Here is a 14,422-nt window from a genome sequence, read left to right on the forward strand (position 1 = left end):
AATATATTAATGAATTAGTGTCATATACAGTGTTTTCTTACAGAATTTGCAATGCATCTTGAGTCAGTCTAAGTTACTAAAATACTCTTTAGATGGATTAGTTGGAATTAAGTTGAAACTAGTGCTGTATCAGCAAAATGATTTCAAGTTCAAGCCAATGCCAAGGTAAATATTTAAATCAGCTACGGTAAAATAAATGAAAATAAAACAAAACCTTCCTGAGATTTCACAATCATTGTTTATACTCTGCATTCTAAGTTTTGCAACCAAGATAATTTTTACTACCATAAGGATATAAATTCACCAGGGGCTTTAGCAGTGCCCAGATGACTCAGGCCACAAGCTTTTAGTTTCATACTGCAATCTGGAATTACAATTTCCTTCAGCCTCCACTAACAATAAATGAGTACAAATAAAATTATCCATTTGTTCCTTTGTTCCAAGGAAAATAACTACATTTGATAAAGTTCTTTGGCAAATTTTAAAATAAACTGCCACCATATTTAACACTTTTTAAGAAAAATCTTATCTAAACTACCATGCTCTTTGGTGTCTAGACCCCTGAAGAAACAGAAGGAGTATTTTGTATTTGGTTTTCAGACAACTGGCAACAAAACCAATAGCAACTTTTTAAATAGGCCCCCAACAAAGATAGCAGACCAGAGGAGCAAAAGCAGAGGTGTGGGTGGGAGTCCTCTTTTCATCACTGACATAGTGCATGACATCTGGGTAAGGTCATTAAAATGAGACTCCCAGCGTCTCTATATGAACTGTACGGTTGATACTCTAGCTACTGTTGCCCTTCAGAAGGCTGGTGAGGATTATTGAGCTGATGTTGAACATGGTGTGCTTCTGAGGAACTGACCTGATAATTACACACTATTATTTTCATCTAACCAGTTATGTCATCTATCTTATGGAAATTGCTATGGAACTTAAGAGAGAAAAAGACATATTCTACAAGTTTAAAATATTACCATAATTTAAGAATACAAATTAAGTAATTATGAAGACAGTGTGGTAGCAAATATGTACGGCCACCGATTCAAGGAAAGAAATAATATTCTTAAACATACTTCGATTCTGTCATTACCAATTTTTTTTCAAATTTTAAATTTGCAAAACTTAATTTCACTGAAATAGGAATAATGGGTTAGTTTTTTGTTTTGCTTTGGTTTGTTTTAAAGATTTTACTTATTTATTCATGAGAGACACAGAGAGAGAGGCAGAGACATAGGCAGAAGGAGAAGCAGGCTCCATGCAGGGAGCCCAATGCGGGACTTGATCCTGGACCCCAAGATCATGACCTGAACCACTGAGCCACCCAGGCATCCCAATGGGTTAGTTTTGATATAGAAATATTGATTTAAAATTCAAACTAAATACATCTTAAAATTTTTCCCAAAATCATATTGGGAAAGAGGTTTAGAAGTAAATTAGTACATTCCAGTGTACATTAAAAAATGTTCTACATTTACATAAAATTCAATGAATTTAATGTGAGAAGTATATTATTAATCAGAATGTCTGAATGCTAATCTGCTTTCAAGTAGGTTAAATAATTTGTTCATGAATATGTCCAAACAGAGATGGGGAAATGTTATCTACTGTTACAGAAGTAACTTAGAAATGATAATCAAAACAATGAAAGTCCTCTGAGCAGATGTAAAATTTTACACAAAATTCAAAGACAAAAGTCTATTTTATAATCTTTAATAGAAATATGTAAAGGGGTGAAAAGTGCAATTTGAAGTCCAAAGATATCTATGCAGGTTTGTTGATTTCTAGTGGTATTCCAATGGTATGGTGACCGGCAAAACTGCCCATCATCCTGACCTCAGTTTCTATATCTAGAAAAAAAGTGTTAATGACAAGGGTATTCTCAGAAAGAGTATACAAAATGCTTAATAGTGCTTAACTAGTGGCTATTGTTTGGCAGACATCCTTTTGATATGCAAAATTTATTAGACCATGTACTAACATTTAGGAAACTTTTTGGTATTTTTGAACAAGAGAGGATTTAGAATATTAGCTATAAAAATAATAGGAATCTGAAACTTTTGATAATGGATTGCAACTAAATTAGCCTGCATAACCCTCCTTACATTATTTACCAGTGTTTAATTCTATCTCACAACATTCTAATCCCAATGACCTATGAGATATACAACTGAAATATTTTTATAAAACATATGTCTTATATCTTTGTTCTTAAAAAATATTTCTCTATCATTACACTTAGCATATAGACCTAAAAGAAAAAAAGAACACAGAGTAGTGTATAACACATTAAAGAATACACACCTCCCATTTTATAATCATTTCCTTGGGTTGAGAGGCTTGAACCCTTATGTTTTGTGGATTCTTGTCGGGAGCTGAAAAATCATAAGTATTAAAATTACTTTTTCAAATTTTATGGTCCATAGGCAAATCAGCATATCATCCCACCTCCCTTTTAAATCAGATTTTTAAAGAACTTTGATTGTATTTATTTCTCTCTGGCCTGGTTTGTAAGAGGACTTATTAACGCAGTTATTTTTTCCCCAGGTTTATTGAGATATAATTGACATATACACTGTGTAAGTTTAAGGTATGCAATGTAATAATTTCATATGTATGCATATCTGTATGTATATATATATATATATCTCCATTATATAGATACATATTTTATATTTATCTGTTATATTTATATTTATGTTTATATATATTATAAAATGATTACCATCATAAGGCTAGTTAACACATCCATGACCTCACATAAGGCAGGTTTTAAATATATAATTTATTTAAAGGAGTAAAATCATTTGCTTGAAGTGATACAATTATTATTCAGTGGAAAGTAGATGATTTATTTTAGATATCTTCATTTTAAACCTGCTCTTTAAATTTTTCAAGCTGTATTTTTAAAAAACCTAAACCTACTTTTAAATATGTATCTTAATTTTAAATCTGCTTTCCTTTTTCTATTAGAATTATTGTTAGAAATGTGTGTTGTGAATATCTGCCTCTAAGCTAATAAAATTAAACATCACGTATTAATTTCAACAGCCAACTGTTAGGGACAACAAATAGGTAATAGCAGGTAATGTGCTCATGAAATATATTCAAATGAATCCATGTAATAAGAAAGGACTAAGCATGGTTTTAGCGCCAAGTGCAACTTACACTTCAGTCACACAAGTATCTGATTCATTTACGATCCCTTCTTGTTTTTTCCTCAATCCAAAAAGGAAATTATACCCTAGCCTATTTATTTTGCCCGAGAGGAAAAAAAAATACCATGCTATGACCACATTGTTGACCAATGACAATTAAAGTAACACAAATTTTAGTATTATAATTCTTGAGATGAAAAAAAATCCTGGAAATTTAGATATCAGATATCTATTTAGATATTGAGAGACAACAAATATACTAAATGTAAAAAATTAATGACATTAAATATTTTAAAGTGTTAACAAGGTGCCTACAATGAATAAAGTGTTTTATTTTGGGAAGTTGAAATAGAAAAATAAAAGGAGAAAGCTGACCTTCTATATATTGAACCTCAGTTTATAACCTACTCGATATCTGTTAAACATATTTAGTTATCACAAATCACACAAAGTAATGTTTGCTCATATACCTCCCTGTTATTTCCTGCTCTCTATCAAACATTTGTATACGACTTATGAATCTGATGTACTTTGACTATTTGTGTGCTGTCAATTCACAGAACTTTTCAGGTGCTATATTAGGAGAAATCTAAAATCCTACACCATACTATCAATTTTTTTAAAGATGTTGAAAGATGAAGCAAAACTAAAATATTTTTTTCAGAAACCTGGTGTGAGAAGCCACATACCTGCTGGAGGTGTCTCATGATGGTCTGATGGCTGGCTAGGTTGGCTTCTCCCTACTTCATTTACAGCTATGACCCTGAACTGGTATCTCACATATGGAGCCAAGGATAACATAACTGTTGTTTCTTTTCCTTGGACCCTAGTCAATTCTTCCCATCTTCCAGGTTCTTCTTTGTTTCCTTCAAATTCAACAATATACTCTGGCAATAGAAGCATATAAAAACATTAGAAAGGATTTAGTATGTTTAAGTTATACTAACACACACAGTACAAAAAGTTTTAAAGAATGTTTTAAAAAGGATAATCTAGGAATTGTATTTTTTTTAAAAGGCTTTAATATTAATTTTGACTCAAGAGTATAAGAAACATAGTTATCCCAAGTCCTCCCTACCGCTAATATGGCTATTGTGGTCATCTCCAGCTTCCCATGTCAGCCGAACACTCCTGTTTTGTCTTTCAGACAAGTGTAGGTTTTCTGGTGGATCCGGAACATCTAAGTAATAATAAAAAAATAAAGGTAAGGAGAATGCACACCATGCCTTTGTCTACCTAATTTCCTCACTGAGGCCCAGTACCATCCCCCTTTCTCTCTGGGCCCTGGTCTCCATGCCCAATTGTCCACATTTCAGCAGCCTTTCTGGTTCTATTTCAAGTATAGCTTTCTGAACATCTACTCTCTCCTGTAAGTATTCTCTTCCTCTACTCTGATTCCAGTTCTCAAAGGGCATCTTTAACCATGCTTATCAAAATTCTTTTAGGAGTAGAACATGGGTGGTGCAGTCATTTGGGCAGCTGACTTGGTTTCGGCTCAGGTTGTGATCTCAGGATAGTGAGATTGAGCTAGGGCTCCATGCTCAGCTTGGAGTCTCCCTCTCCTTTGCCCTTCCCCCTACTTTCTCTCTCTCTCTCTCTCTTTCTCTCTCAAAAATAAATAAATAAATAAATAAATCTTTTTTTAAAAATTGAGGATTTATTTCTGGGCCCTATCCTCTCTGGCATACTAATGGAGTGGGGCCCAGGAATCTGCATTTCTAAACAATTGCCCTGGGTAATAATTAGGCACAATTTTGAGAAACATTATCTATCTCAAGTGGATCAGTATCTTTCAGCTCATATGCTTATTTATATGCCTGATTCATTTCCTGTATATGACAGATCTTTAAGAATAGGGACTACATTTTATTAACATTTGCATCACGCACAGTGCTTTGCATATAAATGTTTTGTGATTAAATGAATAAGTGAAAAGTATATTATCACTTTAATCATGCATGTAATTAACATATTAAGGTAATAAAATTAGGTCCTCTGACTGTAGGAAAATAAGATAAAGAACATGAACTCAGTTTCTTTTCTGCATGCTCTGGATTTTTATTATAATTTCTAACAATGAATTCTCAGTATATTATAGCAACTTCTACACTCTTGGCTTAGAGTTCTGAAAAAGAGTAGGAAGGCAGTTTATTTGGGAAGAGGAAAAAAATGGTGCTGATAAATCTTATGTCAGAAACTAGAAAATTGAGTAGGTGATAACATTTTTTTTTAAGTTTTTATTTGAATTCCAGTTAGTTAACATTTTTAGCCACTCTGACAGATATGAGGTGATATCTCATTGTGGTTTTGATTTGCATTTCCCTGATAAGTGATGTTGAACATCCTTTCATTTGTCTGTTGGCCAACTGCATGTCTTCTTTGGAAAAATGTATATTTGTGTCTTCTGCTCATTTTTAAGTGGATTATTCATTTTTGGTTGTTGAGTTTTGTAAGTTCTTTAGATATTCTGGATGCTAAGAGTAGGTAATGACTTTAAGAGTGTTAAATTCCATGGAAATTTTTATTAAAATCAAAGCAACGGTAAAACAAAATAAAGAAAGAAATAAAACTTATCCCTAATGGTCTTTACTTCCAAAATTTGGTTTGAATTCTCTCTTGTATTCAGGACATTTATCTTTTCTCAGAGGAGACAAATAATATCTCATTGGGCCTTCCCAGGGCTCTTTATTCTCCAAGTGGGAAACAACATCTATCATCCATGCTGGAAATTTACATTGGCAAAAAAAAAAATAAATATATTTTTGATTCAAAAGAGACTTATTTTTAAGATGTGGTCACTGCCAGTGCATAAAACTTATGTGAAATATAAGAAATAGCAAAAGGGATTATAAGGGAAAGGAGGAAAACTGGTGAAAAATTAGAGAGAAAGACAAACCATGAGAGCACCTAAGAGCACCTAACTCTGGGAAACAAAGGGTTGCAGAAAGGGAGGTGAGTAGGCGGATGGGATAACTGGGTGACGGGCTTTAAGAAGGGCACTTGATAGGATGAGCACTGGGTATTTTTTGTTTTTTGTTTTTTGTTTTTTTTTATGTTAGTCACACACAGAGAGAGAGAGAGAGAGGCAGAGACACAGGCAGAGGGAGAAGCAGGCTCCATGCACCGGGAGCCCGACGTGGAATTTGATCCCGGGTCTCCAGGATCGCGCCCTGGGCCAAAGGCAGGCGCTAAACCGCTGCGCCACCCAGGGATCCCAAGCACTGGGTATTATACTATATGCTGGCAAATTGAATTTAAATTAAAAATTAAAAAAAAAAACTTTAGGGCCTTAAATAAGAAATGATTTCCTCAACTGTTTTCACATCTGTGAGCTCAGAGAATTTACATTTGTCTTCAGCACTTACAAACAGATCACTTATTTTTAAAGTTACCTGAAGGAACCAATACAGCCTGTGGCATCTGACATTAAAATCTGCTCTCAGAATCATATGGAACTAGAACTGATGGGCTGCAGTTGCTACTTAAAAGACTGATACTCTTAAAAGGTAGTTATGTCAAGGATAGTTACTTGGAATTGAAGTCAGTCAAGCACATGTTTGCAAAAATTGTTTTCCGGGGAAAAGCCATTTTTAAAAGAAACTACACAGGGATATATTTATTATTGTCCATTAGTGAGATAGCGGTTCTTAAGACTGGGGTTGGCCTAAAAAATTAGAAGATAAGCTGCAAGAATTGGTTAAGAAGATGAACTATGTGTCACAGAATATTTTTAAATTAATTTATTTTTATTCTTAAAAAAACTGGTAAAAAAGAACTTCACATGTGAATATTACATATAATTATAGCAACTATTTCTTTAAAATTGTCAAAATTTAATGGTTCTAGAAGATGGTAGCCTAATCACCAAGACTGAAATATTAAATTTTACAAGGAAATTTGACAGCTTGTACCAAGTGGTAAGGTGTCCAATCCCTTTGCTTGGCTCCATGGCTCAAAATACTTAGGGACAAAGTCCATGGATCCTAGACTTACCCCTATACTTGTGCTGCCTGGGATAAACTCTACATTATCTGAAGCTCTATTACTTTATTTGATGAGTTACTAGTGAAATAATTATTAGAGGGTTGAACCTTCCTGCTTGTAGTCCATTGAAGCAGCTGAATTCCTAAGGCTATACATCTCACCCAAAGGTACAATTCTACTGAACCAAGTTGATACCCTCTACTACCTGGGAATCTCCTTGTGCGCGCATGCACGCGTGTGTAAATGTGTGTAAAGAACCCAGTCTGGTGACCATTTGCTTCACTTGAACACGGTGGTCATTTATTTTCCTTGAAATACAGTGGCCATTTGCTTCACTTGAAGAGCTCCAGCCTGTTTACTCATTTTTCACATCCTACCTCCAAAGAAATGGAATTATTTCCTTTCAGTCTGTACCCTCTGTTAGCAACCTACCTGTGGATCCCAGCAACCAGAGAGCTAAAGATACAAATGCCTGTTAACAATAATGATTAATCTACAATTTAATAAAGGAATTTAGGCAAAATCAAACTATCAGAAAACTAAAAGAGAGACTAAATGGTGTCCATGGAGACAAGGTTATTATAAGAGAAAACTATTTAAAAAATATACCAGTCAGGGTCCCAGCAGAAATTAAATAGTTTACACAATTTGGATCGTACCAAGAGTTTAAAAACAAAACAAACAAACAAAAACCTCTTTCAAAAGATCATTGGCAGAATTTCTGGGGTTGAGGGTGGAAGGAGCAGTTAATAGAATCTTATCAGAGAGGATTTTGTGAAGAGAGCCTCCCTGGGAGAAATCAATGACTTTGTACACAGCCTGTCAGGAGGGAATATGGAGAATAAACACACCACACGCATCCTCCTCTACTGCCAGGCTCCCCACTGGCTCAATCAAATGGAAGTTTGAGAGTAAGCGGTTTGTTGATGTTGCCCACATTGGCCAGGTTTCCATATCAGATAGCTTGTGGAGAGTGAATCTGGCAAGGAAACCGGAGGAGAGATGGTCTAGGAGATGGTTCAAGAGCTAATAGTGGCCTTAGAGATGCTCCAGGATGGTCTAAGCACATTAAACAAGAGTGATTGCAGGGCTAACCATGTTGATTACATTGATTACACTAGTGAAGTATGACATTATTTTCTCATTAGCATTATCATTAAAAAAAAATCAAAGGCATTCCTTTGCAGAACTCTTGAGGTTCCTTCGCGCCCTTCCTCAAATGCTGAGAATTTCATCCGTGCCTCTGGTTTAGAACATGAGCACTGAACCACCCCCACAGGACGCCTCACCTGCTCCCCCCATGCTAACCCACCTCCATTCCTTAGCTCTATTTCTCCACGTGCTAGGAAAGGGCAGCTCAGGTGCCCTGACAACTGAAGCATGCTCTAGTTTTCGTTCTGCTAATACATCGCCTACCTCCCACAGCTACTGGCAACATTACCCATGCAGGAAAAGAAATTAAGCATTAATTAATTTCTTTAAAGCCAGAAGAGAAGAGAGCGTTTAAAAGTGGAGTAACTATTTAAATGAAAAATTCAAACAAACAGTCTATGTGCAGGGGCTCAAATAATTGTTGATTTAATGGTCCAAGAACAATGGAATTTAATCCATAATGGGAAAGAGATGAACAGAGATTTTTCATTAGCGCACTTACCGAGAACAGATACTTGAGTTACATCAGTAACACTATCCAGAGCCGTTTGAGCCGAACAGGAGTAAATACCTTGGTCCTCTGAGGTGACATTAGATATAGTCAAATTAGCTCCATCGATAATAATCCTACCAGTAAAAAAAAAAAAAAAAAGAGAGTATGATGAGGATGAAAACAACAGAAACACATATCCAAAAATTATATTCCCCATAGGAAAAAATATTCAAGAAAGAATTTTTAAAAAAAGGAAACAAAACACAGCTTTACATAATGGAAATTTTATGAGGGGGTACCATGGTTGAAACTGGAGATGAAGTGCTACTTGAGCATACACAACTATCTATACAGCCAAGAAAGCTAACAGTTTGTTTAGCTTTGTTTTAAATACCAAGTGCAACCATCCATGATGCATGGGTCAGTGATAGAACTGTGCTGCCTGGTGTTTCTAAAGACTGTACTATACATTATAAGAGTTAAGGCACATTTGGATAATTCTTCTGGTTTAAGGGAATCCCCTACATAGGATCAGCTGGGGTGCTTCTTACAAAGAGACATTCCTGAATCACACTCCAGATAGCAGAGCCAGACTGTCTGACCTGGAGTCTGATAATCTGTCTTCTTGACAAGAGTCCTTTTTCTCCACACCTTTACTTCACAAATAGGATGCACATTCAATAGATCTGATAATAACTACACTGTGATTTATTTGAACAGCAGAGGGCAGACTAGTACCTCTATTTTTGCAAATTCTTTGCCACTAGCTTTTTATCATTTGTTCTATTTTGCCAATTTGTAATCCGGTTGAGTACATGAAAATTTCTTTACTATAAATTATACCTTTTTACCCTACCCCTATGTATTGTCAACTTGACTATTTAAGCACTTTTAGGAAAATTCAGTTCCACTAAATTTGAAATATATTTACAACAGTTGGCTATTTAGTCAAAATAAATAGTGTCCTTGCAGAAAGGGAGAGAAACTCTTATATAATTGACATCTCTGATGTAAAACTCACTAAAACTCTTCCTATGTAAAAGCCTCTGGCCCCCACCCTACCTACCAATAAGAAGGTGTACCAGCAGGAGGTGAGAGATGGGAGCTTACTAATGGTTCCCTAGAAATTTAGCAGATTCCTGTGATCTTAGCTCTGGACCTCAGTCAACCCCAGCAGCAAGAATTATTCCCAGACTTCCCAACTCCTGAGATCTCTTCTAAGAGAGGGTAAGATTGCTGTTCCTCACCCCTACCCTAAGGAAAACTTGCACTTGCAAGTATCACTTGCTTAGTTTACTAAGATAGCCAGAGGCTCATTTGAGTGTCAGCCTCAGTATCCTACAGAAACTATTCAACTGGGCCACACAGAGGATGTTTGGAGTTTCTGGGATCAGGGCCTAAATATACAGGTCATATCACCAACTAGGCACCAGTCTGATTCGCTTTTTGGCTGTAGCCCAGAGACCATATGCAAGACCTAAGGCAACTAGGCAGTAGTGACAAAAGAGGGAGGATATGGAGAGATCTGAGCAGTTGATAAATCAACTAAGAACTAACCAAAGGGTGAAGATCTTTGTTACAATGTGTAGTCTTTTAGGGCCATAATTAATCTCTTCACGTTTCAGTGACAACTGGTTGTAATACATATGTCCCTTTCCACAAACTCTTATGTATATAAAAGGGATAAGATGGAATAAATTCAGTACCAAGCCGAAACCAATGCCTCTGTATAGAGGTGGTGCAAGCACACACATGGCGTGCACACACACACAAACATACCATAGGGTCCACACAGATAAGAGAAATGAGATAAGCCATTAAAAATTTGGAGAAATTAGTACAAATCATGAGACCTAAATTGGACTGAGGACTTAGTATTTTTTGAGCTCTTGGTATATTAACTCATAATAACCCTATGAAGGTGTCTTAGGAGTGTAAAATTAAGGTACAGAGAAGGTAAGCAGCTTGTCTAACATCATAGACAAGATAAGTGATCACGTTGAGAGTTAAATCCAGGCCATTGGACTCAAGTCCATGCTCTTAATTATCACCCTGTCACAGTCTCACCAAGCAATGCATGTCCTACCTTCAGATTTACTTTTTCAGAATGATGAATAACAACATAAAACTAGAGGAGAGATTTGGCTAAGGACGGTCTAACTCCTACTAGTCACAATGCAAAAGACAGGAGAGCTAACCTCTGTACGTTTTCAAAAAATAGCGTAAGCATTCAGTAAATACTGATTCTTTTTCTTTGATGTACTTAATACTGTCTAATGCTATTCAGCTTCTTTTCACACTTCCTTCTACCTTCTCTCTTCTGTATTTTTTTTCTGTATTCTCCATACAGAGATGAGGAGGCTTAAAAGTGTAGTTGCCAAAGCTTTCTAACTAGAAGGACAGTAGGTATGACTCAGGTTCTGTCTATTCATGATACAGACTCATCTGAGTTTGGGATGTAAAAGGGTGATAGGCAGGCTCTCCTCTGGGGCCATGTGAGCAGATATGCCTCACATACCTGGAGTAGGCTCTGTTTCATGTACTAACAGGATGATACACATTCTGTAAAAAGTCAGCAGCAAAAAGAAGATAACCATGCAAGAGAAAACTGAAACAGTGCTTTGTACCACCTTTTAAATCCTGCCTTAAAGACTGAAATGTATTAATCACTTTTTGTATTTTTAATTCAGTGCAAATACTTTTACAACTATTTTTTTTCAAGTGCTAGGTGTTCATCCCAAGCAAACATGATGACATAGCATAATACTTTTCCTACCTGCCATCCTCTGTGGCATTAATTTCAAAGGCTTCTCCATTTTTACTCCAGGACAACTTCAAACTATGCCTCAAATGTGGGTCACATGTGCTTTCACAATGTAATTCAAGTGTATGCAATTTGGGGACACGAGGATTCTTGGGAGAAACTTGAAGTTTTGTAGCATCTGTTTTTACCAAACATAGAGACTAGTTAGAAGCATAAATCACAGCTTATTCTGCAATCAAGGGTCTGCAATTTAATCAACCCAAATTGTCGATGGAATAGTCATATCTTCATGCAATGCTTGTTGCACTATAATTTCTTAATATCATATTTCATTACTATGTTCTTTCCATCAGGCCTGGACCTCTGAGAAATTAGGTTGGAAGTACTAATTAATATCTTAGAAATTCCCCCTTACTACTTCTTAGGCAAAAGGAATAAGAAGAGTGGGAGCAAACAAATGTCTCTAGATATTGAGAAAAATATAATTTCTTTCTAGTACTTCTGGCCCTGTGATCAAACCACTGTAAGGAGCGGGGGGAATTAATTGACTTTCTATTAATGTGTTTATTAATAATTCAGGAGCCAGAGGTTAAATTGTAAAGCCCATGTATATGTGATTTATTAACATGAAAGTGGGAATTAGAACATAAGCTTCATGAAGAAGAGGCTGTGTCTATTTTTTTTCTTTTTTACATGAAGTATCCCCACAGCCCAGAAAGGACCCTATACACCGCAAGCACTCAACATATATTTGTTGGATTTCTTGTTGAATGAGATATGGTAAGTGATATTATAAAAGTAAATTAGTAAAGTTGGAAAATTTAGCTTCAAATTAAAATATATCAAATAAATAAAATTTAATTTCCATTCAAATAAAAAGAATCGTCTTTGGCTGTCTTAAAAGTGTTTGCTCAGTATGACTATTTCAGAACATAGGATCCTTACTCTTAGAGGCCATATTAAGGGTAGATATACTTTATTTACCCTGCTATGCCATTTGGTGACCCTCTCAGAGACCAAATCTCATGAGCTGACCTCCAATTCCACAAGACATTTTAATATTCACTATCTACATGTCACTCCATGAACAGATTAAAAATTGAAAGTAATAAAAAAATTGATCATTCAGTATCCCAGGCCTGAATCTTGAAGATTATTTAATTGAATTAATTATAAGTGAATTATTAAACATCTACTCCTATCTCTAAATTTAAAACCAGATGTCTCCCTAATAATAACAGATACCACTTAATAAAGCACTTATCCTATTGACCAGGACCTCTGCTAAGAAGCTCACAGTCACATACTTTATAATTATAATTCTACAAATATTAGTATTTTCACCTTATAGAGAATATAGGGCTAAAATGAAATTAAGTAATACTGTGTCCTAACCAACAAGGGGTTTGAGCTGGAATCTGAACCTAAATTTGGTAGAGACCAAAGCTCTTTCCTTCAAACACTGTACTATATAACTTCTTAATCCATTCTACTTTCAATGTTTCTTTTTTATATGCAACAATTGTGTTCTTATCCTTCACTGATAACATTTCTATATGTCTTACACATAAAGTAGGTGTTCACAGCAGATGAAAAGTTCATGACCTTGTCCATCTCTTTGTCAAATGGCAGTTCTGAGGTCCACTCTGGGCCAAGAACTGAGTAGGGCAATAGGAATGTTAAGGTTCATTTGGATTCCAGACTTCCCCCTTTGACTTTGAATCTGAATTGCTAAACTTTGATATAGGTTGATTTTATAAAGTATAAAAAGAATCATCTTCACGGACTTCACAATGGCATTTTGAAAATTGTATATGACACATAAATGTGCAGGCAGACATGAGAGTTAAGAGAATATTTATGTACTTTAAAAAATGCAGTCCATAGGTTTGGCGTGTTGGATAACTTAAGGTACAGAAAGAAACAAATACTGTAAAAGAATATAAGACAGAAGAAAAACAAGGAAGGGAGAGTATGTGTGAAGAGGAGAGAAATATCAGTATATCCATGAAAATGGTGATTAAACAAACACACTTGTCATCTCAGTAGTAGTACTAGTAGGCTATGATAATGACAGGTCACCAGTAACATAGATCCTCTCTGCACTTACTGTAGGGTCTCTCTATTATGTTTTCCTGAAAAGGATTCTCAGAGAAATTTTAAAATCAAAATATTAGTGAAACCCAGAACTTTGTTCTGAGGAGAGAAAAAAATAACAAAGCTGTTTATGATGTAAAAAGAAGACAAAAAAAAAAATCTCCTGTCCTATAATGCCCTAGTCTTTATGAAGCTGAACTTTAAAGGGTTTGTGAAATTTTTAGCTCACAGAATTGACTGCTGCTGACACTATGTTGAGTTTGTTATTGAAATAAAATACAGTTACGGAAATATCCCCAAATAGAGCATTTTAAATCATTCCCAGCCATCCCCCAAAATACCCAAGTCCCTCTTAAAATTGTAAAAAGCCATGAACACATTGTCAGCACATCCTATAATTTTTGTGATGGTCTTTTCAATGGAACACAACCTGGGAGGTTTGAAATACGATCTAAAATCTTTAACGGACCCTGAAACTTAGATCATATTGTGTCATTTGGGAAAATGAAGACAAACTGAACCCATGTGAAAATTCATGCAAAGTAAAAACAAAATAAAAATACTTCTAATATCCAAGTTGGCTGTGACTGCGGTTTTTCCCTTAGCGTTTTCTACCCAACAAGAGTATGAGCCAGCATCATCTTCTGTGGTTTTATTGATCTGCAGTGTGCCATTTTCATGAATATGGTACCGTCTGCCTTCAAGGGGTTTCGCTTCATCCACCTTCTGCCTATGAACACAGAAAGCATAAATCCATTTAAGAAGTGAAAGAAT

General features: G+C 35.5%; 1 protein-coding gene across 9 annotated transcripts in view; it reads right to left on the bottom strand.

Moving 5' to 3' along the window:
• Positions 1-14,422, bottom strand: part of CHL1 (cell adhesion molecule L1 like) — a 195,940-nt gene that overhangs the window by 20,472 nt on the left and 161,046 nt on the right. For all 9 annotated transcript variants that reach the window (XM_077858043.1, XM_077858035.1, XM_077858038.1 and 6 more), the window contains 6 exons: positions 14,212-14,378; positions 11,564-11,729; positions 8,797-8,921; positions 4,237-4,338; positions 3,848-4,045; positions 2,305-2,375 (listed from right to left, as the gene is read on the bottom strand). In XM_077858043.1, the coding sequence (XP_077714169.1) occupies positions 2,305-2,375; positions 3,848-4,045; positions 4,237-4,338; positions 8,797-8,921; positions 11,564-11,729; positions 14,212-14,378 (829 nt within the window). The remainder of the gene's footprint in view (positions 1-2,304; positions 2,376-3,847; positions 4,046-4,236; positions 4,339-8,796; positions 8,922-11,563; positions 11,730-14,211; positions 14,379-14,422) is intronic.

The sequence above is a fragment of the Canis aureus genome, chromosome 19, assembly GCF_053574225.1.
Source record: "Canis aureus isolate CA01 chromosome 19, VMU_Caureus_v.1.0, whole genome shotgun sequence".
NCBI classification, from domain to species: Eukaryota; Metazoa; Chordata; class Mammalia; order Carnivora; family Canidae; genus Canis; species Canis aureus.